The sequence below is a fragment of the Paracoccidioides lutzii genome, assembly GCF_000150705.2.
Source record: "Paracoccidioides lutzii Pb01 unplaced genomic scaffold supercont2.2, whole genome shotgun sequence".
Taxonomy (NCBI): Eukaryota; Fungi; Ascomycota; class Eurotiomycetes; order Onygenales; family Ajellomycetaceae; genus Paracoccidioides; species Paracoccidioides lutzii.
Window position 1 is genome coordinate 768,489 of NW_015440948.1, and position 24,077 is coordinate 792,565.

General features: G+C 46.0%; 4 protein-coding genes across 4 annotated transcripts; all 4 read right to left on the minus strand.

Moving 5' to 3' along the window:
• Positions 1 to 367: 367 nt before the first annotated feature.
• PAAG_00879 (WW domain-containing protein) lies at positions 368 to 4,191 on the minus strand (the record flags this gene model as incomplete). Its single annotated transcript, XM_002796974.1, has 3 exons — positions 368 to 928; positions 1,010 to 1,616; positions 1,703 to 4,191. 3 exons carry the CDS (start codon positions 4,189 to 4,191, stop codon positions 368 to 370), a joined length of 3,657 nt encoding a protein of 1,218 aa, XP_002797020.1.
• A 2,197-nt stretch (positions 4,192 to 6,388) lies between these two features.
• On the minus strand, positions 6,389 to 9,200 carry PAAG_00881 (hypothetical protein; the record flags this gene model as incomplete). Its single annotated transcript, XM_015844168.1, has 9 exons — positions 6,389 to 6,808; positions 6,881 to 7,450; positions 7,502 to 7,684; positions 7,758 to 8,416; positions 8,495 to 8,615; positions 8,685 to 8,716; positions 8,780 to 8,789; positions 8,862 to 8,871; positions 9,022 to 9,200. 9 exons carry the CDS (start codon positions 9,198 to 9,200, stop codon positions 6,389 to 6,391), a joined length of 2,184 nt encoding a protein of 727 aa, XP_015700949.1.
• A 2,692-nt stretch (positions 9,201 to 11,892) lies between these two features.
• Positions 11,893 to 17,697, minus strand: PAAG_00882 (proteasome component ECM29; the record flags this gene model as incomplete). The annotated part of the gene is made up of 4 exons (XM_015844169.1): positions 11,893 to 12,302; positions 12,357 to 12,430; positions 12,501 to 12,703; positions 12,766 to 17,697. The coding sequence occupies 4 exons, from the start codon at positions 17,695 to 17,697 to the stop codon at positions 11,893 to 11,895; spliced, it is 5,619 nt and encodes a 1,872-aa protein (XP_015700950.1).
• Positions 17,698 to 18,264: 567 nt separating this feature from the next.
• PAAG_00883 (ATP-dependent DNA helicase) lies at positions 18,265 to 23,002 on the minus strand (the record flags this gene model as incomplete). The annotated part of the gene is made up of 5 exons (XM_015844170.1): positions 18,265 to 18,867; positions 18,933 to 19,390; positions 19,449 to 22,650; positions 22,731 to 22,903; positions 22,969 to 23,002. 5 exons carry the CDS (start codon positions 23,000 to 23,002, stop codon positions 18,265 to 18,267), a joined length of 4,470 nt encoding a protein of 1,489 aa, XP_015700951.1.
• Between the last annotated feature and the right edge of the window lie 1,075 nt (positions 23,003 to 24,077).

Below are 24,077 nucleotides of genomic sequence, written 5' to 3' on the forward strand. Positions count from 1 at the left end.
TGAGATGTATGAAAAAATAAAAATAAAAATGGAAATGGAAATCTTAAATTATAAACAAGATCAAAATAATATCTGTATATATATATATATATATATATATGGGTGCATCTTGAAATCCAACTAGAAATCTTTCTTACCAAAACCGAGAAAGGTAAATGAGAAGAGAAAGATGAATTCAGAAGCTTTAAATGCAAGTATACCCTGCCCTTTTCTAAGAGAGTCTCTCATATCTGTCCAAAACTAAATCAAAGTATATATCAAAAATATATCCCTAAATATCATATGGTGATCCGGCACATGTGACATTTTTCATTGGCGTTCTCGCCATATCTCCCGAAAGCGACTCACCCACCAACTTTCAGTCGATCTATCTCCCCAATTCCAAACTCGGCACAATAACTGGCCCATACTTAACCACATTCCCATACGCGCCATCGCCCTGCACTAAGAAATCCACCGCAAGACTCAATTTCGGAAAGGTGGCCGATCGCGTTGTAGTTGTAGGACTCATTAGGCCATAATTGGTCTGGACATTTTCCGGGTCGTACCCGACGAAGGCAACATAGTTGCGCCGACCCATGAGTTTCTTGTGCTCGCGGGGTTGTCCCATTACGTCAGTGGGGAAGATTTCCATCATGTCTTCCTTTGTGTCTGTGGTGACACCGGCGACGGCTCGTTGGCCGTTGGCAGGTAAGTAGAGGGGTTTGTTGTTGCTGTGAAGTAGTTTCATGACGTAGGAGGCCGGGGGTGTGTTAACAACAGAGGACGAGATGAATTGATACATTGTCTTGTGGTCGGTTGGGTGGGAAGGGTCGTGGACGAGGCCGGCACCGCAGCAATTGACGGCTCCGGAGAGGAAGGTCATTCGGATGCTCTTTTGATGGGCGATTCCTTGTAGGGTGCGGATGAGGTATGTTCGCTCAAGGTCCTGGGGGTTGGCGGGTAGTAAGAAAAGAGTTCACACAGGTTCGCAACGATTATTAGCGTTCGCTGTGAAAAAATCACTTACTTTTGATTCATGCGTCCACTGATCCCTAAGCTCATCGAGGATTTCAATTTCACCAAACGGGCTTAGGACACTACCCATCAACCCAGACTTCCCTACAGCCCTCTTCACGGACACAAATCCCGATCCTACGGCACCTTTAGCTCCCACAACACCAGCAACAGAACTGGTCACTTTTCCAAGAACGTTGTACGCTCCAGTGACAGCCTTCTTGCCAGTCGCTATGGTCTGCGCGAAATGCTCCGTGGATTCTAACCGTGGGTAAATGAGAGGGACGGAAATCATCCAGATGCAATGTTGGACGCTTGGTGGGAGCATTGCAACTTTTGGGAAAAGACCTTGGTAAGTCGGACCAGCCATGACCTGGTGAGGATTTCTTTCAGAACGGCAATCGGCGCCTACCACGGCTATGGCAGGGCCAAGGTATTTGACAAAATGCCAGCCGGTTCCGGTTATACTGAAAAGATCTATATCGTTGTTTACGTGTCGCAAGATCTCTAGGGTGGCATGATGTTGGAACAGGAGGTACATTTCGATGCCTACTCTACCGATGTTTTTAAACATATTTGAGAATTGCATATAGTCCGGATAAGAACCGAATCCGTCAAAGCTGAAAGGAGCCATATCAGCAAACCTCAGAATGAAAAATGCCGACATTCCCAATTTATTAAATTCGGCTAGGAATGAAAAACTTACATATCATGATCATCAACCTGCAATATATGAGGAATTTGAGCAAACGCTTCTCGAATATGTGGCTGATCAAAGTGACTTGTATAATAGTGGAAGTACGCGTGAGTGACATCCTCCTCATGTGCAGCGGTCCACGCTGCATTTTTCCTCTGTTCTTTGCCGCTGATAATAAGCCACTGCTTGAGAGAAGGAATCTCCTTCCAGATCCGGTCTGCATTGATCTGGCTTCCAAGTCCGAGGTGTACATGAAACCCGCCGCAATCCGTATGTTTCTGCATGATATCTTTCCACAGGTACCCGGCGCCACCCAGACGAGCCCTCTCATTTGCGCTCACGTTAAGAGAGAAGTCATTGCCGGAGGTTGCAATGAAGCGCCAGTTCGTTTCATTCCGACCAGCGACCAGGAACTCGTATCTTGTGCATCCGAGGTGTGATGTGATCGCGTATGTCCATTTGGAAGGGTATTCTTCCATAGTGAGATCAACACTGTATTTGTAAAACGTCCAACGCTGGTGAGTTGAAATAGGGGCTGCTTTGAGCTGTCGCGGATTTGGAGATAGGTCGACGCTCTGATGTATATGGATGGTTGGCGGCTGGGGTGCATCCGTTACCAATAGGATTGAACCTAGCCAGAGTCCACGTTCCATGTCCATGTTTGTATAGCGTAGATAGGGGCCAAAATAGACACCATTAGTTGGTGTGACCTTATACAGCTCAACCCCACTCGCGGGTGGGGGACCAGTAAAACCAGCATTCATACTCATCACACTGCCCTCATATCCAGGTGTCATTGGGAGACCCGGTGATCCGAGTGGATTGCCGAAGGTGGAAAGCGACGGTGAAGCCATTGGATTAGGCCCAAAGACTGAAAGGCCTGGAGATGCGATCGGGTGTCCGCCGAACGTGCCAACTCCAGGTGACATTGGCTCATTTAAGTTGAGAGGAGTAGGTCCTTTTGGGAATTCCCACTGAGTTGACTGAGTGGGAAGATGAATGTAGTAGTATTGCCCTGAGTTGGGATCTAGGTGCGCGATCCAGCCTTCGGGAAGAGGAGGTGGGGAAGCGGGTGGGGGTCCAGTAGGTGCAGGAGATGCGTTACTAGGAGTGGGATGAAGACCAGGGTGCCCATTTTGGATACTTGGTTGTGATGCGCGAGGATCTACCGGTCTAGGATCCTTTGCAAATGCGGGGTGAACCTGGGCATTAGGAACAGGAGGAGTATTGGAAGGCGGCGGCACGGTGGAAGGTGTCATAAAACCAATGGTGATCGCGTTCAGTGAAGCGGGATGAGTAGGAGCGGTAACGCCCTGCTTTTCGTTGGGATAGCTGCCATGCGCGGGGCCACAACCGGGCCCACCTAGGCTCGAATATGCTGGAGGAGGAGAAGAAGTCATGTTCATTCTCTGAAAATCTTCTTCAAGTGGATTATGAGGGTAAGCAGCAGTGTTCGCCTGTGGCGGGTAGTTCACCGCACCTGAAACTTGTGAAGGAGGTGAGGATGTGGGAACAGGACCTTGATATACGGTTGGTGGGCCATGTGGCTGACTTCCTGGAAGTTCAGTTGGAGTCCAGGGCCTTGGAACTGGGTTCTGGGGTTGTGCCAGATGGTGATTCGACTGATGAGTGGCATACTGTTGGATACGCTGCTGCGCAGCAGCACTTTGAGCTTGTATATTACTCAAAGTGGAAGTGCCCGCAATTCCTGCTGCAGCGTATCGAGACTCAATATCCGAGAGACCTGGAGGGACAATTGGTGTTTCTGGTGGAGGGGGAGAACCGCGCTGCGCCTTTGTAGTTGAGGTTGAAGCAGTAGAACTCAGACGATTTACCGAGTGAGTTGTCTGGGGGGCTGCTAAATTCGAAGATGAAGAAGTCGCAGGATTATTTGGAGAAGACCAGTGTTGTTGGTGATAGTCGGGGAATGGGTTTACTTCCGCAGAAGGCCTTCTCCTCTGTTCCGGCATGCCTGCAGTAGTGCCGTCTCCTGCAGAAGTGCGCTGAGGAGGTTTTTGAAACAGGCCTTCTTTATCTGATGTCTGCGGCACCGGCGATTCTGGGACCGATTTTCCTCTCCGCTCCGCAAGGCTTGACGTAGCTGCTTTAGAATCTCGTCTTTCCCGAGATCGCAACGACGCAGGTATTTCAGCGGGACTTGACCACCCTGAGCCAGAATGGAGAGGAGAAGAAGGTTTTGGCGATTGTTTTATATTGGATGACGGGCCGTCGTCAGGATACGGGGGTCTAGGATTCGGAGAGTTAAAAGAATGCACCTGATGTGGCCGGGGCCTGTTGTCGGGATATGGAAGGGGTTTCTGCGGAGGTAGACTGAAAGTTGAGGGTTGAGTGGTTTTATCGGCAGCTTGGCCAGCAGCTGGGCCGGGGGAAGGGGTATCTCGTTTAACAATTCTTAAAGGAGAGACAGTTGGGGGATCACGGGCAGCTGGAGAAGTGAGAAACATTTCGTCGTTTTTGTCCTTGCCATAGCGATTCATGGCTGTCCACTGTGCTATCCGCCAAGCAATTTAAAGTATGGATGTTTCAAGCTCTGGATAGCTGAGAGTTTGGTTCGGGAAGCAGCGTAAGGTGGTTATTTTTAGCAGTGCGCACAGCGAGGATTGCTGCAGTATGGTAGCTGTGTTGGTTGTACTGGTAGCCCTGACGCTTAATGGTGGTGAAGGAAGTTTGCGCAAGGGGGGGGGTCGAGGGAAGTGGGGAACGAAGCATGCGATCTCCAGGGCAAGTGGTTGGTTGCGGATCGTGAATAGAATGGGGGAAGAGATTAGACTCCGAGATATCAAAACACAGAATGAAAAGTTGTGAACCCAGTTGATAGAGAAGACACTCTCTTTCGCATGAAGAAGGGGATATCTTATCTGAAATAGATGAGATGGGAGGGAGAAGAAGAAAAGGAGGAGGAGGAGGAAACGATGGAAGCCGGCGAGGTTGAAGGTGAATTAAGTGTGGAGGGTGTATGGCTGTATGGATGGTATGGCTAATACGCCTGGCCGCAATGACAAGACCCACAGAAATGGGTAGTCCGCAGCCCGTTGGCGTCTCCATACACTCTCGTACCGTCTCGGAGCCCTGTTAGGCCGCTGGGGCGACGAGGACAATGTTGTGTTGGACATTGTTAAAAGGGTTTTTGGGCATCAAGATCCAGCTGTGTCCAGAACTGATATAAATAGCTCTGGCAATTAAAAAAGTAAAAAAATTATCAACGAATATAAAATCATGCACATATACGTATGTGCAGCGCAAACATACGTAGTCCGTAGTCACCCATCCCCCTTAAATGTGCCCCGGCTTTAACATGTTTATTATGCCATCCCCACAGCCACGATTCTATGGGCCCTCCCGCTCAGTCCCATGGTTGGGCTGCGCCGTACCTGGAGTGTATGTTCTGTATTGACCGTACCTGACCGTACCTGACCATACGACACAGTTTTAACAGATCCAAACCGCAGCCAATCACGTATCCCCAATCCCCCAAGGCACTTTGTTAAGCGCCGAAGGATATTGTGATGTGATATCCTATTGCCAGCGCTTGAGCCGTTAAGACTTATTTGTTGCTTGCCATTGGCCGGTGATGAGCTTGGGAGGCGCTGCAGCGATGCTATGGAGAGGGTTCACACGTCCGCATGAGTTCTTCAGGGCAACTAACTAATACAGTATCCCAAATCCCGCACCATTCGGAGCAGTATATGTGGCTATTAAAGAACTGGGATATGAAAATCACTTTCGACGCGGAACTTGGAAAGAGCTGTACTTGTCCCATTTCAATGAAAAATTTTCCGAGGCTTGGGTGGGCGGCTAGTTACCTGTTACTGTTGCAGAAGCATGTCCGGTAATCTGGTGACGAGAGCAGCCTTCAATTCAGGGATAACAGAGCTATGTTTGCTATTTCTCTCTGCATGAATGGGGTACCTTTGACGTACATAGCCATTGGACACATTCAGCAGTTGAAGTAACTAAGACATTGATCCTAGAAAGCGTAGGGCTGCTTCCACCCTGCCTTGCCGCCAGCAACAGGGAGAGCCACGCAACTGCCGCCAAGAACTGAAGGGGACAAATTTCCAATGGGGGGAATGCAGCAGCAACTCGAACGTTGCATGATGGGGTAATATGGGTTGCTTCCATTCTCAAACGAGATCAATTTATATATCTCGTGATGATGGCTAGGAAGCAATTTAAACGATGCAAATTATTTCTCTGACAGGATGAAATATTATTTCCAATATTGCGGGTTCTACCCAGACTGTCAGGGAACTAAATTACAGCCCCAACAGCTGTCGACGGCTCAGGTCCGCATGAGAACATTAATCCATGAGCGAGAAGGGTATTGAATTGCCATGGGACGAATAATTCCAAAAACTCCAACGTTGCAGTTGATTAAGAAGTCTGAATGAGAACAAAAGGGTATGAAGCTGAACGAAGAGGAACGGGAGCTAAGCAGAGGCCCAGTTGACACTGACAGAAGACAACGGGAAGGTTGAAAGGGATAATTTCGATGCTGCGAGGGTAACAAAATAAGGGTAGGGAAGGCAGATATAAGAAAGCAGAGAGAAGTCAAAAATTGTCAAAGATATCACCCAATAAACAAAGGCATATAGACACGGAAAATAAAGGCAAAATTGGATTAAGAATTAAGCAAGTAGAGGAATTTATCATTATCATGCTTCCTTCTATAATTTATAGCCCAAAATTTACCATCTGCAATCCCTGCTCAACCATAATCTGGACCCAATCCACATCCAGCGCATGTCCCTTCTGCATATACCCATCGTTCTGTCGCTGATGCACGATCTGCAGCACATGTCTCGTGGTCGTCACGTTGCGGCCGACGGACTCGTTTCCCTCGATGCTAGAAAGCAGATCCAGCACCAACATCTTCTGCGAGGGAGAAGAAGAGGCCACTCCCACCATAAACAATGGGAAAACAATGAAACGCAGATCGAAACGGCCGGCCTGCACGATGCGGGTGGCGACATGGAGGATGGCGGCGGTTCGTTGGGAGATTTCGAGAGACGGTTCACCTCCGTTTTCAATACATTGGTTTGGCCACATGCTTGTGTATGAATAGATGAAGGTGGCATGGAACAGGGTTGTGGACTAGTGGAGCGGGTGTTAAATGTATCCACATATTTTTGGCATGGGTGGAAATGAATTTAGGGATGAACATACATGTTGAAGTAATTCCTTTGATCGACTGGGTAACAAATCCATCTGCTGCTCCAGGATAGTTGCATTGGAAGTATGCCATAGGTGCTGCAGGGCTTGTTGGATTTGAAAAAGGCGTTTTTCTCTATTTCCAGTCATGTGCGGCCGGAAGCAATGAGAACTACTTGGGTTAGAATTGTCGATAGCTGCTACATTTGCGTAGGAACTTGATGGCCGGCACTCCGATGCTAGAAGTCCCAACCTCGCTGTCAGGACGAAGATATCATGGTTAAGCTGTAAAATTGCTGGGAGACTATTTTCTTCCCCTGAATATATGATACTCACCCCATCCCGGCCAAGGGGGTAGAGATGGAATTTGGGAGAAGGAATCATGTCGTTTTTCAAAGCGGCCCTGAGAAATTCTCCAGTTCCCGTGCCGCTGAATAGAGCATATAAATCAATATAACATACCCACCAAATAACGAAGGGGAATTTTTCTGTCTTGAAAACCTCGTGCCGCATAAGGAAGATTCGTAACAACCGTTCAAGATGGTGGGACCAGAGATTGGACCCTCCCGGTTCTGCTGCAGCAATCTGATATTTATCTTTAGCAATAGTTTCAGACATGAATGAGTACGCATTTACCTCGTAAATCAGTAGCAAGAAATGGGTTAGAAATACTCCATCAGACGAAAGATCCTCATGACATCGCATGCTGCTTTGTAAGAAGGGAAGAGTTTCCTGATAATGTTGAAGTGCGGCAATGCTCTGGCCTTGCTCTTGGTGGGAAAGGCTCAGAGCAGAAACGGCCATCATGGCGTGGAATAACTATAAAGAAAAGTTAGGATTTTGGCTGGAGACCGTCAAAAAAGCAAAATCGTTTGGGGCACAACTATCTTACTGGACGGAATGTGACCGCTTCCCGCTCAAAGATGTCGGATCCAGGAACATTGTGAACTTCTCCAGGAGGAGGATCACAACGAGAAGCAGTTTGCACAAGATGGCTCCAGACAACCTTGCGAAAATGCAGAAGCAGCCTCGTGTCTTCCCCGTACTGTTCCGTGGTGTCTATGTATGTGTGGTTAAATGATTCCACGAGGTCATGAACAGGGATCTCATAAGCAAATTTGGTTAGGAATTTGGAATAACATATGCTGGAAGTTGAGGGAGATGGCCTTGTGTTGGTCCTCCAATGGCTGGGGGATGAAATTGGAATAGAGTCTTCGAATTTTGAGAGAATGACCACATTTGGATCTCCTCTTTCTGTTAGAGTAGAACTACCCCTATTGTGTCTTATGGTTCTCTTCCCCTTTCTGTCCATGACAATATTATCACCCCCGGATCTGGGATAACCAGACACAGATATAATATCTGTAGTGTCGGAATATTCAGGCAAAGAAGAAAAACTCTCGGGGTTCACAACAACATGATAGGTTCCGGGAGAATATGCTTCTGCTTTCATTTCTCGCTCTAAATCCGAAGTCAGAGAGGCAAATGGAGGTAAATTATCTCCTCCGGCTGATGAATTGGGGCTGCTTGCGGTCAAGGTCGGTGATGTTACTACCAGTAGTTAGCACTTAGCCCTGTGGTTTAGCTCAAAAGTAAACCATGCGGGCTAGAAGATGTCTTAAAACATACAATCCCAAACTGCATTTCCAGTAGTGGAGACACCTGGCATGCGCTGTTTGATTCTAAACGTATCATCCCGAAAGCATAGCCTAGGGCTGTAATCGCATTCATGTCCGAGCCTCGAGCATTGCTAGGATGTAGTTTCAATATGAGGATGATGCTTTATACACCGTCAGTTCTTCATGCTGAGGCCACTTACACCACAAGTAGGATGTCCCTCGTCGCATTTTACTAGAAGATGCAAATCAGTAACCTGCTTCTATTGGAATTATAATGAGATTGAGAAACACTTACCTTTGCGACTCTTTGTGATGCAAGGGCGTAGTTAGCGGCAATGCCAGCTTCCCAAGCTATGCTATGACGAAATATAACTCACCCTACACGTCCTAAGTGGAGCGAACACACAGCGTCAGAACGTATGGAAAATTCCCTAAACTCCGCTAAGTGAAGATGGAAATGAAATGAAAAAGAAAGGATTTCTAGAAATAGATGATCCTGAGCTCATATCCAATAATAGACCAGGAAAGGTCACTCACCAGCACCCAGTCCTAGATCTGGGCGGCAAGCGGACACGAACAGGCATTTTCACCTTCGGGTCGTCGCTCTTTTCCAATGCTTCCCCCCAATCAGTTGATATAGTTGCACTATCTTTTGGTGCAATTAGTGGTAAGGGTGTAGCGCGCTTTGGTGAAGGATTCGTGCGTCGATCTGGCATGATGACAAGCCAGAATCGTAAAATTTGCTCTCATGTATGTATGCTGCTATTTGCCTTAGGTATTTCCTGTTTTTTTGTTATCACTTTTGTTTCGTTATTCCTTTCCCGCCAGCGAGATCGGGTAATCCAAGCAAGAAATTCAGTGTAAGGTTTAGAAGAAGATCAAAAGGGCAAAGAAGAATTAGCAAAGGGAGCGTCTCTGAGAAGCCCGGGGAGAAAATGGCGAGAGGGATGAAATGATAAATTCAATATTCATATCACTGAAATGAAAGGGGTACAATTTTATCACCCTAAAATCACTCGGCCCTTTTTTTTTTTTTTTTTTGGTTGGTTATCAGGAAAGGAAGTATTCAGTCACCTGTTCTTCTTGGATTTCGGTAGCGATGGAACACAACTATGAGTCTTATGTCTTGGAAGAGTAGTCGGTATATTTGTATATGGGTAGGTTGGAGCGCAAGGGTTTGACCGCAGCAACGACTGAAGATAAACCTCCTGCAAATGCATATGAGAGTGGATAGCTTTGACAACCAACAAGCAAGGGGAAGAAAAGCGTGGAACCAGAAACCAGAATGCTTTGTTTCACAACATAAAAAGAAATAATCACCAAAAAGAAACAAGAAAATAAAATAAAAATACGCAGGGGGCTTCTGTTGCGACTTCAGTAAAAGATTTGAGAAGTGGTCTGTAGGTTCTACATCAGCGTTATCAGGTGGAGAGAGATAGGAAGATATAAATGTAAAAACATCACCCATCCTGTGCACACTAATTTCTGAAGAGAATGGGCGGTGTTATACCAATGTCGTAGCTGCTCCCTGTTTCGAAGCTAAGTCCCAGCCGCATGAGAAACAGTCACAGCACCAGAAGCAGCATAATGTAGCAGAGAAGTGTTAAAAAAAGGACAGAAAGAAAAAGAAAAAAAAAAATTCATGCCAGGGACGAGCTATCAATAGGTCTGAGCATTAGGTTGGAAAAAAAAAAAAAACCCCTATCTGCATGCCTTGATGCTTGCAGAAACTTTCTACCCTGTAGACCCGGGAGATCTGTGTTAGTGACATCTCCGGAATAACAATACTAAGAAACAGTCCGTCGTTATGATTCCCGAAGTGCCCTAGCTGACAGGATGTACAAGCCATCCAATGGGCCATGGGGGTCGCTGGATCGTCCAACGGGCTGTTCTACTGTAGCCCTAGAAGAATTTCGAAGTATCTGGAGTGGGGTGATAGAGGGATAAGCAAAAAATTGTGGCAGAAAAAGAAAGTTAGCCCGCCTTTTTGAGGGTTTTGCGTCATCGCCGACGGGTGTCCGATCATCCGCTGACAAAATTCCCATTCTTCGACCATCTTATAGACTGGGATGCATAGACTAACGCAGGCAGTCAGCACCAAGCCATAAGCCAAAACAGGCCGCTCGGAATACTGGGTGTGACGGTGTTCTCATTGCGAACAAGCCCGACCGGACCGACGTCGTTGGCAGACATCTGTCCAATAAAATGCATATTTTCATCGGCTGAATTGACCAGATGGTATCTTGTCATCTGCACTAAAAGCTTCTGGATTCCTTCTAGAATGTCCCCGCACTATGCAGTTTTGATTGTCTTGCACCATTGGATGCAATGTGCATAGGGAAACATCGGGCTTGCATGAATGGCATGTTGGCTGTTGTTACCTTCCCTGCCGCTCATACCGCTGTGGAGTTATATTGGCTTCGAATTTCAATCTTCTTTTGCCTTGTATTGTATGATTGAACCTCGGATCATGTTGCAGGAGGCACGTGAGGATAAATTGAATGTGGAAACGAAATGGTTCGTGGCTGCAGCTAACTCGTTCCACAAGAAACACCAATAACGTCTCGACAGTGATGCATTTTGGCGTCGAGGGAAAAAGAACATTGCCAATATTTATGATGATCTTTCCTTGCCCTGAACCCTCCAATTTAACTTGTTGGTTTGGCCGTGCAGTATAATTTCACGGAAACCTATATTCGTACATGAAGACGCATTGCTCAATTACCCCGTGGGAATAGGCAAACATACAAGCATGCAAGCTAAACATGATAATGTTCATGCTTAACAAGTTACAGAAACATAAATTTGCGCTCCTATCGAACAATAATTAACATCCTGAGGATATTGTTCTTGTGCACACTCGCATGACACAAATGACGTGTGCCGCACAGTTGCTCCCCGACATTGATAAAGTACGGGGTCTCTATACCACTTTTTATTTTTGGGTAACGCAAATGTAGCGCCGTGTGGCTGGTGCTTGCCGAATCACTTCCCATGTAATGCAATTTCAAGGTTATGCCGCTGAGTTTTCTGGCAATCCAACTAGTTTAGCATGTCAGCCCTATTCATATTCCTTCCGCTCTCTGAAGATCTTAGTGGGAGTTCGCACAAACGATAAACTAACCTACCCTTGGGCCATGGTCAGTCTGCATATGTGTGGCATGCCAGGTACAAGGGGAAGAAGAAATAATAGCCATGTTATCATATAAGTCCACCCTCGATGCTGCATGCACTGCACGTCGAAAGATATCCTGCTCTTCCAGATAAGGAAGTTTAGATAGATCTAATTGTGGAGTGATGAGTTGGCTTCGCTTCATTCTCCCTTCATTTTCCCTATAATACCCGCCAAATTCGACCCACTCTGCAATCTAATCCATTTCCGGCATTTTACATGCCTGAAGGAGATCTTTACGAGATCTCCCCTAGTGCTTGGCGCAGGGCAGTCTGGACCTGGACGGATCGTTCGACTGCTAGCCACCCTTGAACCTGCTGGCATTGTTCTTGGGTAACTTTAATTTTAAGTCCATTGCATGCCTGTATGTATGCAAGAGCTGCCTGAGCACGACTATGCCTCGTGTTTTCCACAGACAGGTCAAGATCACGGAATAAGAGTTGGTCAGCTAGAGATAACAATGCAGTTTGAAGGCCTTTGTTTGGCTCTCCGGTAACTAACTCAGAGTCAGGATTTGAAATGGCGTTCGTGAGATTTCCAAAAGCAGTATTGAGCCCCTCGTACTCGACGTTGTAGACAGCCCTGCCACCGTATGTAACAGCCTTGCCGATAATCGGAGGTATTTGAGATAGATGTTGGGTGAATGCTGCACATAAATTAGCGAAGACAATCCTTTCGTAAATGTCTGATTCTAGCATACCTGAAATGGGAATTGAGGGATTAAGGCAGTTGAAAATGCACTCTACACCAGCAGCAAGTGTTTGTGTCTCGACCCTAGAAAACGAATTAGATCATGAGTAAATATATATACAATCCCTCGGCTCGTTCACTATGCTATACTCACTTTGAAGCACTACCGTTTCCCGTGTCTACTTGCAATTTTTCTTTGGAATCGTCGGCCAGATCCTCAACCACTTTGGATACAATTCTCATAGCTTCAGGCATGAGATCTAACTCATCCCAATATTTCGCAAATTCACCAAGAGATTTGAGTGCATGGGGCCTATATGCAGGATTGTTTCGCTTGGCCTCTCTTACCACAATAGCCTGCATGGTGGCGGTTAGAATGTACTGGTGGATAAAGGGAACGCATGAAGGACACAACTAACCTTCGATTGATCACGAATATCGTTTTGTTGGCCTAAGGAAGCTTTTGAATTGCGCGAAAATTTAACAAACCCTTCCAGAACTGTCTCCTTTCCTTCCCAAGTCTTTCCTGAAATGGCCTTTTCGATAATTGGCCAAATACGCTCCGAGGTTTCGAGATCAATGTTGTCGTCTAGAGTTGAAGTCACCTTTGCAATGGCAAGGGCGGAAGTGTGCTTAATGGCCCAACGCAGAGAGTCGAGGTGGCTGGAAATAATCGCCAGAATTTCCTGAAGATAGAGTGATACGGCGCGTGATCCGCTGACGTTATCATTCCACGTTTTTGAAAAAAGATCCCTGACCTGCTCGTCTGTATCATGCATAGCAACAAAGATAAAGGGAAGGAAGGCAGCAGAAAATGCTGCGATACGGTCATTTGCCAGCTTTGAAATAGAATGTAAGATCTCCCCGGAGATAACGCGGTGAGATGTCTCGTCAGCATCAAAGTATAACGATTTTGCAAAATCAATAGTTTTCAGCACCTGTTCATCTGTTGCCAATCGCATGAGGTACCCCAAGGAAGAGCTGTATGAAGCACTAATGGTATCATTCCGGTCAAGAACATATTTGCGCATCAGTTGAACAAAGCGGTCCGCATGTGGGCGAAATAGAAAAGCCTTTGAACTGAGAATCACTAGTACACGGCTGACGCCAACTTTGGATGGCAGGCCAATTGCTGATCGTAGCACATCTTCCAGCCTATCTGCCACTTTCTTCATGCTTTCTTCATCTAGAGACTCGAGAAGGTAGAGTTCAATGGCTTCCATCATCGGAGATGTTCGAATCGCTGATAGCCTCATCTTATCAATATCATGCCCGGTCAAGCCATACTTATCAGCGTTAAGATGGACGTAATTGACAGCTTGAGGTTCGAGCGAACTTAACGATGCAAGAAATCTTTCTAATATTTGAGGTACGAAGGGGCGCAGTGTTTTTCTGGGGCTTTTCTTGATTATCTTCGTTAATGTTGTTATAGCATAAACTTGTACATCTTCTGCGGCGGACTCCATACCCTCACGGCTGAGGAGAAACGGAATAACATGGTTTAACATGACCCTTGCCTGTTTCGAATCGGCATCACCAGACTCCAAAGCTCGAATAACAATATTTGTGAGAACCTGGCAGAGTCTCAGAGCAGCCTGGCGCACTGTCGCCTTGATATCGTCCAGAACTTTGAACGCTTTGGTAAGGATATCGCCAAGATATTTTTCGTACTTCTCAACAGACCGTCCTTGAATAAGGTCAGCGATTGCTGCACAGCTTGCCTGCCGCACCCTCCACTCTCTACCAGTCATGATACTATTTAGCAGGTCATCCATAATGGCATCGAAATTCGAGTCGATTACGGCATTCGAATCTTTAACCAGGGCATTCCAAATATCGTTCATTGATCGCTGCACATTGGTGTTGGGGTCGAATCTGTATCGATATAGCTTAGGATACAGTTTAGGATTTTGCGCAAGGTATCCGTTGAAGTTTGAATCAGAAAGAACATTGCTGAGTCCAAATCTGCCAAACGCTGCACGACTTGACCAGATCGCATTATTGGAAGCAAGGGACATAAATCGATAGACGAGGCTTGGATCTCCGACTTCGGATGCAAGTCCAATAATATCCTTATAAGTTGTAACTGATCCGTCACCTGTAGGGAGCGCACCGGGTTCGAACAGTTCTGTATCAGAGGAAATTTTGCCGCCTCCGAGGTTTGAGCCTTCCATGGTAAAGGATCGTACCAGATCCCGAACCAAGTCATCTTTAAGCTCCTGGCTGCCCATCTCATATACCAGACTCAAGCCTCTAGACCCTGTCTCCTGAACAATTTCATCTCGGTCAGACAAGAGCCATACAAAAGTAGCCTGACATTTCCGCAGACGGTCTTGTACTTGCGAAAAATGTCCGCAGTATTGGATCAAGCAGAGAAGCCAGATGACAGATGCTTTCCTCAATGACGGCTTCGACGCCTTACAATCGATGATAATTTTATCAAGCATATCTGAAAGGATATGTGACGGTATATCTGAATTTGGCCAAGCTGCATCTACGTTGAAAGCGGTAATAAGTGCTTTCGATGACCATCCAACTGCAACGGTGCACAAAGCTTCTCCGACGGAAAATTGAACTTCTGGTCGTCGGACTTCATGAAGATCATAGAGGGACTTCAGCAAATGTTTAAACGGAGAGGATTCGGTTTCGTCTTTGGGAAGAACTAGCGACAGGCGCCCCAAACTCATAATCGCTGTTTCTTTCTCCTTCTTCGCATCCTCTAGAAGTTTATCTATTACTTTCTTCAAGGCCTCATTGGTATCGTCGCCAGGGAAAGATGATGGTTGCAAAAGGGATGAGAGACTCAGCTGTCCGATTGAAATTTGGGCAGCCTCTTTGAGCGCCAGATCTCTTGAGTTGTGCAAAATATCCAAGGTAGTCTCTATAAATCTTGGGATCTGTGTTTCAGATATAACCCCCGTTCTTCCTCGAAATGATAAGCGAGAGAGAAGTTGGGCTAGACCGATTAATGCACCTCTGCAATGATTTACACCCTGGCCAACTGCAGCTCTCCAAGCCTCAATCAGAAGGGTAAATGAATCGAATAACTGCTGAATCTGTGATGTTGGATAGTCCACGTGAGAAGCTAAAATACCGAATGCCTGGGCTGCTACATCCTGCGATGCGACGTTATTTGAGAGTATCGAATCTTTAAGCAACGAGGCATGATCAGCAATCGGAGAAAGAAGTTCATCCGATGCGAGACTGCAGACCTCAACAAAATGGATTCCACAGCGGCCTAAGCCTTGGCCATTCTTCCAGAGGAGGCCAGCGAAAGAGGCCTTCAAAAAACGGAGAGTCGCCTCCTTGTCGCATTGTACGAGATATTTTTTAAGACTCTTCCTTGCATCTTCCTTTGTGGAGATGATTGCGTCAAGACGGTGTTCCCAGTCTGGCTCTACGCTCAAGGGCGACTTAGCAGCTTGGAGTGATTCGGAAAGGAGGATATTGCGAACAAACGTAATAGCCGGGGCAAACGAATTGATATAGGTGGCAGCAAATCTGGCAGGGATAGAAATGGCTCCATCATCCATTTCGACGTCATCGCCAGGATCCCCAAAGAGAGAGCGTACTAATTCTGTAAACTGAGGAAATCGATATCGAGGATCAATGTCGGAATTTGGAGATGTTGACATTACCCAGCTCCTACCCTTGTGAGGATTAAACATCCTATACCAGTACGGATCAAGACCTTTCTGACCCTCTTCTATAATTTCATATCTTCCTCCTGACTCCCCGCCAATGGCCATCAAATCTATCCACCGTGCTTGCACATCCCAATAAGGCAGACATCGATTTGCAAACCGCACCGCAGCATATCTCGTACTTCGTACAATATGGAATCCTGTGTCAGAGTCTAGCGTATCTGGTTCCGCATTCATATAATGAATCAAAAGCGGACGGATTTGACTTTGAAGATTCTCATCCGCGTTACTTGCAATAGCGTTCAAGATACTTCCCAGGGCTTGCTCGATACTCACAAAAATCTGGCCGCTTGCAGAGTCAGAACTTAGTGACGTAAACAGCCATCGGAGAAGGACGAGATCGAAAACCTTCTCCTCATCATTCTGTGAAGCCCGTTGGATTTTTGGCGCGAGAACGCCAATAGTCTCGTACGCAAGACTTCGAAGGCTAAGCTCTGAAGGACTAAGCTTTTGCGCATTGGTGTTGGGGTCGGGCCATCCCTGGTAGGAAACAAAGTTCCTTAAACCCTCGATGGAGCGGGGTGCAACGACGTTCAAGTCTGCAGCAGAGCCCATACGAGCCATCCATGTGACGAAAGTAAATATCTGGCTTCGGAGCTTCGATGCTTCGAGGCCTTTTGCTGATGAATCATCATTCGACAAGAGTCCTGCGTCAAGAAGCCGATTAATCCGCTCCGGTTCGGTAGTAGCCTTCACTGATTTACTTAGAAATCCAAGAATCTTAGCTTGTAAGGCCGGTCTTGCTGGAGGAGCACCTTCCGGGCCCTTAGTTCCAAAGTAGAGGCCAAATAGCTCATCCACAATTTCCGCTCTCTCCAGATCCGGTTGAAAGCGTTTTAGTATATCTTCTCCAACGTCAGAAAGTCGACTATTCGGGTCAGCGGAGACTATAACAGCTGCTATGAAGCGCTCAGAATCTGTAAAAGCCCCGCTGGCCAAGAACTTCGCAACCGCAACTTTTGTCTCGGTCAGATTAAGGCCGCCAGCAACTGAAGGATTCCATGTCTCATCAGGCGACGCGTCCCTATTTACAAACCTATACTCTGAAGGAGTAACGGCGGGACATCTCGTAGCATCTTTTGCACCAGGCACCAAAAGCAAGAGTTTACCAAACCACTTCACCAAGAAAGCTGCATCTGCATCTGAAATACCTAGCTTCGTCCTCAGCGCTAGATCCTCCTCACTGCCCCTCTGAGGCAACTTTAGCAACGGTAACAATCTCAATAGCAGATTGAATACTATAGAACCCTGCGAGGACGCAGACACTGGACCACCAATTTCAGCGATCCCCTGGATCAGAACTGGGATAAGCTCAAGTCGCTCATTGGCGGTGATCCGATCAAGTCCATGTTTGATATAGATTAGATCAAAATGGCGCACCAGCGGAGCTTTAACGTCTTTAAACTGTTTTAGCAGCACTGCAACTGGGAGGGTAATTGATGGTGGTTGGATTCTCGTGTTGATATGTTGGCAGATGGCGATAACTTTATTGCGTACTGCAAGACTTTCAGAAGCTAGTTTGAGGAGGAGCGGAGCGAGGTATGTCTGGAGGAGAGATTGAAGCTTGGAATCGCTATCTGCAAGGGCAATTCTGAGCTCGACTTTGGATATAAGACTTAGTTCCCGAGCTTCATCTGGCTTAGACATGATGGATGGAAGTTCAGGCCAAAAGATTAATTTATCAAAGGGCGGAGGCCTTTATGTGAGAATGAAAAATGCTCTGAAATTTAGAAGATTAGAAGAGAATTAAAGAAAGGCCTCTGTTCAATCAGCGAAGGGGGAACTGTAGGATATAAATCTACTTCTCGGGGGTAGGCAGTCATGTTGGCGTGGACAAAAGCAAAGATGGTTTCTCGAGTATATGTATTGGTTCCTCTCGAGACGAAGTGAAAAGACGAAGTGATTGGAGGAATCCTAAGCGGAAAGGAATATCATATTTCCGGCAGCCAGTTGGATGTCTTGATTGGTCAGCAAGGAACAACGCTCATAATTAATATAGGGAAGGGAGAAACTATGGCATATTCACCACTTGCACAAAACATATCCGCAATGTCATCAAAATCGTAATATATGGAAGAGGTATATATATATATATATGACTATATAAAGAAACTGCCCGTTGGTTGCACCATCGTAGGGCTGGCTCATGACAAGTTCTACCAGGTATTTTTTTGTATGGCTTGAAATGGGAAGCAATCTCGTTAAAAATCGTCTTCACAAGTTAGCACTTGTATCACCATTGGTTAGATCCTCCCCATTAACGGCTTCCTCAATTCTCCCTTCCGCAGCTTCAGCTCTCAAGAGTCGGTTAACTTCGTTCTGCAGGGCTTCAGTATTCCCGCCATTCCCTGTTGACTTTCCTCTACTAGTCTTCGCAAACAAGCATTGCCATAGATCGCCCTCTGGAACCCTCTCCCCTTCAGCCGCAGTCCCTGCCATTAAATTGCCCAGATTCGCATCCTGCAGCTCAAGAGAGTTGGCCGCCTCAATTACCGTCTCCATAGATTCGCTTGCAGTCTCTTCTCCTTCACCCATCCTTGAAACGTGGCTATAAGCATTCTCCTCTTCCTTTCTCTTGCGTGAGATGTGATCCAGGCGGCGAGAGACAGAAATATCATATATTGACTCTTCGACCGAATCAGATACGAGGTACATCCAAACTGTCGTTTCGCGGTGTTGTCCGATACGATGGACACGTGCTATGGCTTGGAGCTCTATTGCGGTATTGATCAGGGGCTCACAAAGAAATACATGAGTGGCGTTAACAAGATTAAGACCGGAAGAATGAGCTTTTGCATGAAGAAGAAAACATTCAATCTGAAAAGGAAGTTAGAAGATATATTGGACGATAGGTTAGAGGAAGGTCAGAAGTGGTTTCTTACAGAAGGGTCACGTTTGAATCTCTCGGTTCCATCATGATAATCAATGCTGCTAAATCCAATCCTGAAGTGGGAGAAGGCACGTGCAAGAATCCCCAGGAAAGGTTTATACTGTGAAAATACAATGGATTTCGCACCCGGATCATGTTGCCGTAACCAGATCAAATGACGAGCCAGATTATCGATTTTGGTGCCAAAGGACCCTCCGATGTCAATGTTTCTAATTTCCTTCAGCACACCGGAACTGATATCGGAATATATCGAATTTTTCGTGAGGTTGTCAGATACAAAGTGATCGGTGGACTTTTCTTCCTGTGCAACCAGCTCCGTAGGTTTGTATGTGATTTGATGGAAGTCGTCTGACTTTAAGTGTATCTTACACATCGGGCAAGTTCGGTGTTGACGCCACCAGAATCGCAAACAGTCCTTGCAGTATTTGTGACCACAGACAGTCAACACACCTGCATTGAAAACTTAGTCTGAAGCACACGATACATGAAGAGATGGGGATAGATTTACCAATTTCAAAAGATGATTGGCATATAATGCATATCCTCGTTGGCTCATCCGCCCCGGCCTCATCTCGCAAATGAATGAGATAACGGTATTTGGATTTGAATGCTGATATCTTCGCTTGTATATTGTGTTCAAACTCGAGCTTGCTGTCAAAGAGAGCAACGTCAAGAGGTTTCCCCCTGCTTTCGTCGTCGTGGGGGGCGACAGTATCTGATATATGTTGCAGTTGTCTGTAGTATTCTAGACGATGGTTTAGTAAATTGCGGAAAAGCTCCACCTCCTTCTCCAAATTTGAAGATATCTTTGAGTGTTCCGATGATGTTTGACTTGAGTCCTGTAGGATACGGTTAAGTATACCGAGTTCAGCGTGGGCTCGAGCACTGCCTCGAGCTTCCTGCCATTCGATAGAGACCATAAGGCTGCGCAATTCACCAATAATACCACGCAGAGAACCAATATCTTGGGGAATTCTCAAATTCTCGCGCATTTTCATGACAGAGATGTAAAGCTCAGGCGCTGGTCCATTTCCATCCCGTGCACGATTCAAACCTAGCTTGACCTCATTTGCTACTAGAAGGTTCGTTTGACCGGTGAGCGCGTCATGATAGTCAGCGAACAGAGTTTGCAACGCCTCCATGTAAACATACATTTCATCCTGGTGTTTTGTGGAAGATTCGTATTCATCGCCCTCCAGCTTGGCACCGTCATCTTCATCTATCAGAGGTTTTAAAAGTAGTTTAACAATGTGATTGCGCCATTTAGTGTACTGAAGGGAGAGGTTATTGACGGCGTCACAAAAATTCTCAAGTTTGTCGAGTATCCGTCGACTTTCCATGCCACTGATATCAAGCCTTACAGACATCTTAGGGATATGTACAAGGTCGTTGTTATAAACCTTTACTTGAACCTGCTTGATATATCGATTAACCCTACGATCCATCTCGGCTAGCATCTCTTTTCGAATGAGCTTTGCCGCCTCGTAATTCTCTTCCTCGAGTTTTTCGAGGGCAAAGAATTCTTCCGAATCAGGATTTGTAAGCTCTGTATTAGTTTTGATCTGGAAATACGCATTTGCAATGAAGAATTTGCAAATATGCTGAATTTCCAGGGCATTTCGAAGGCGAAGGCGATAAGCCCCAAGACCAGAACTTTTCTCTCCTTTTCCTTCGTCAATATCATCTTCATCGTCCGATATATTGTGGACCCCATTGAGCTTGGCACTCTGCTCTTTCTTGCGTTCATTTTCAAGTTGAGTTCGGGACTCGTGAACATTAGTCCCTGCCAATACCAAAGCCTTTTGCCATATATTCAACGCTTCTTTTGGCCTGCCAGCATTCTCCAAGAGCTGGCCACGGCGAATTTGAGACAGAAGGAGTGATCGTTCTTCTGTACGGATTCGAGCTTCGTTTTGGTCAATCATCACTTCGAGAACCTCAGCAACCGAGCGAAGAGGACCACTATTTGCGCCAAGGGTTTTGCGACCGTCGCCACCAAGTTCCGGGTGCAAGCATGCTTGACGAAGCCTTCTTAACCAATGGCTCATCTTTTCAATGAGGGACTTTGAATCCGGGTCCCATTCATCCGTAGATGGAGCTCCTGATCTGTCAACACCACATTCATCACACATTTGTTCAAAGAGTTGATCGTAATGTTGCTCTTCAACCGCTGTGAAGGGGATAATGATGACGATGCGCTTCTGAGGTGGTAGATGCAATTCATCGCGAACCATAGTTTTGTTATGTCGCAAGACAATCCGGCCAATGATTGTCTTGAAAAGGGGTTTGTGATTCCCGTATAACCGGATCCATGTATCCAAGGAATTGCATAACGGGTAATAATGTAAAAATAGCAATAGTCCAAACACATCGTCCATATCCTTTCGTAGGGGTGTGCCGGTAACTGCCCATGCATTTTGTCTGGGTATAATTCTAGCCACTTTTGCTGCATTGGTAACCCTGCTTTCGATCATTTGAGCCTCATCTATACAGACCCGCCACCAAGATATCTGAACGAGAGGAGATTTTCGTGGCAACACTTTCTTTTTATGCCGCAACGAGCGTTTAGGAGGGTCCTCGGCAAAATGAACTTCTCTCTGCAGGACGTTATAAGTCGTGAGGACAACATCGCACGAAGCCAGATCTATCACTAATTCCTCATTGCCCATTTTCGTACGGTTGAGGCCTTCATAATAAATACAGCGGAGACTTGGTGCATGCGACGAAATCTCTTGTTGCCATTGTTTAAGTATAGTGGGCGGAGTGACGATCAAGGTGGCACCAGACTCCGTTAGCGTAGGCCATTGTCGCAGAACTGGAAATCCGCCAGGTGGGGCAGGCTTCCTGTTCATGCAAATTAACGCGATTATTTCTACCGTTTTACCAAGGCCCATCTCTTCAGCAAGGATCCCCCCCCGGAGGGTTCGTTCCACAGGGATCCACTGCCTAAGATCTGTTGTTAAAATTCGAAAAAGATGGCTAGCATAGCAGGTTCGACCGTCAGCATCTTTTATCTGTTCAAACGAATCTGGGAGACCAGGACTCAAAGTGGGTGGCCGAATTCGTACTTCGCCATCTGGGAGAATTTCCATCCCTTCCCTCTCCAACATCCACCTGACTGCTCTCCGCTGGAAAGGGAAAAGTTGACATTGTAGGGAGTTCGATAGGGCATTTGACGGTAAATCTAAAGTTTTCAAGGGAACATGAACGCTCTCATAGAACTCGCTAGGACTCCAGGAACACTCTTTTATCGGCCGGCCTTGCGAAAACTGTATTTTAACCGGCGGTTCTTGTGGATTTTGCGGTAGATAACGCGAAAAAGGTAGAAGGGCATCATTGCTTATTCTCTCAAACTTTATGGAGTCTTTCCAAAGGATCTTTGTTTCAAGTATAAATGAAAGCTCATCAGATTCAGCCTTCCTCAACGTTGACATATAACATGCAACCGGGGATTTTGAGCGAGAGCGATAAATTGAAGGGAGAAATCCGGGTATTGCGAGGTCAATTCGACATGTGCTACAATCCAGTGTTTTGTCAAGTACAACATCCGTCTGGTTGGTAGCAATACGGAGGTGACATTGTCGCGCACTCGACTCGAAGGACGTGCGAACAAAGCGGGCTCGCTTAATAAAAACAGGAACTTTCCTCCGATTATCACTCCCACGTTTTGACGAGATAGAGCCGCTGCTAAGTGAGGGAGAAGAAAATCTCTAGAATGGAAAGAGCAGAGTCAGTCTGCGAAATGGACACAATAGCCCAATCAATTACACATATTCATCCGAGCTCTTACAATTTTCAAGTCGAAACGCGCCACCGTTAGGTATGAGGATAGAAGATTGGCTGCGATGTCCTCATAGCTAGGCTGTGCTTCATCTATTTTGCGCCGTTTCCCTGGAGGTTCTCGGATTGTGTCTGGTGCCTCTCCTTTCGTGAAGAGAGCGTGAAGAGTTTCCGGGACGGGTCCTGAAAGGGGTTGCACGGCTTTAGTTCCAGCTCCAAGAAGTTTGATTTCAGCGAATTGGACGTACCTGACGCAACGGCTTCGTCTATAATAATAGACATGGCGAGAATGGTCCGCTATAATATGCTCCTCTGCGCCATTTGGAGAACAGCACAGGAAGCCGACCGTAAAAAGCTGGAGTCAGCAGTTCCAATGGATTAAATACCGACGGTCGAGCTATCACTTTCTCGGCGACTTGGTGCTTATCTTATATCACGTGGTGATAGCCGGAACAGCACGTTTTTCCGGGTTAGGGTTCCGCCCGACACCAACCTTGATAGTTGACTGCCCGCTTATAATCCGCCAACCGGCGTGCAACCAACAGTGAAGATACTAGATTTGCCCTCCATGAGCTAGCTAGCTTTATTTATCCTAGCTCAAAATCAAAGTCAGTGCCAGAATTCAAATAGACATGTCCATGCATTGGTGTGTCCTGTCACACTGGCAGAAACTGGCCTGAAGGATTGTTTTTATCCAGATAATAGAACTTAACATTGACGGAAGACCAGGCATGATCAATCTCAGATGAAAACCTGTACATCAAAAAGTAAAAAAGAGAAAAATTCCGCCTTATCCTAAAATATAGTTGTTTTTCCAGCGTGGATTATTAGCCCGGTGGAGCAAATGGCAGCTCATATGCCCCATGGAAAAAGATTCGCTTCTATGCCATGTACTTAAAATACTGTTCTCAGTTAAAAATCAATTATCGATTATTATCACTTCGTAATTGAGAAAAATCAAACCTTCTTCTACTACAGAAATAGAAATATTACTAATAAATAAGGACTAATCTTTTATTTACTGGAGTTAAAAAAAGTAGTTGATTTTTTTTTTTTTTTTTTTTTAAAGATCTTGTAAGAATAAATGCTGATTGGTAAAATATATGCTGATTTTAAGTTAGAGATAAAAGTGAGAATTAAGTTAGTTGAATGAAATAGAATTTTAATTACCTTTATTTATGTTGAAGATCAGATGAGGGCGAGGTCACCACTCTGCAAGTTGTTCTGATATTCGACCGTGCCCAGCAACAGAGCTCCAAAGCAGAAGGAATTTAAAAGTTAGTATTGCGTTTGTATGCGAGACCTTAGGTGCTAACACCACACAACGGGCTTGGTGACGATTCCAATGAATGTGAAT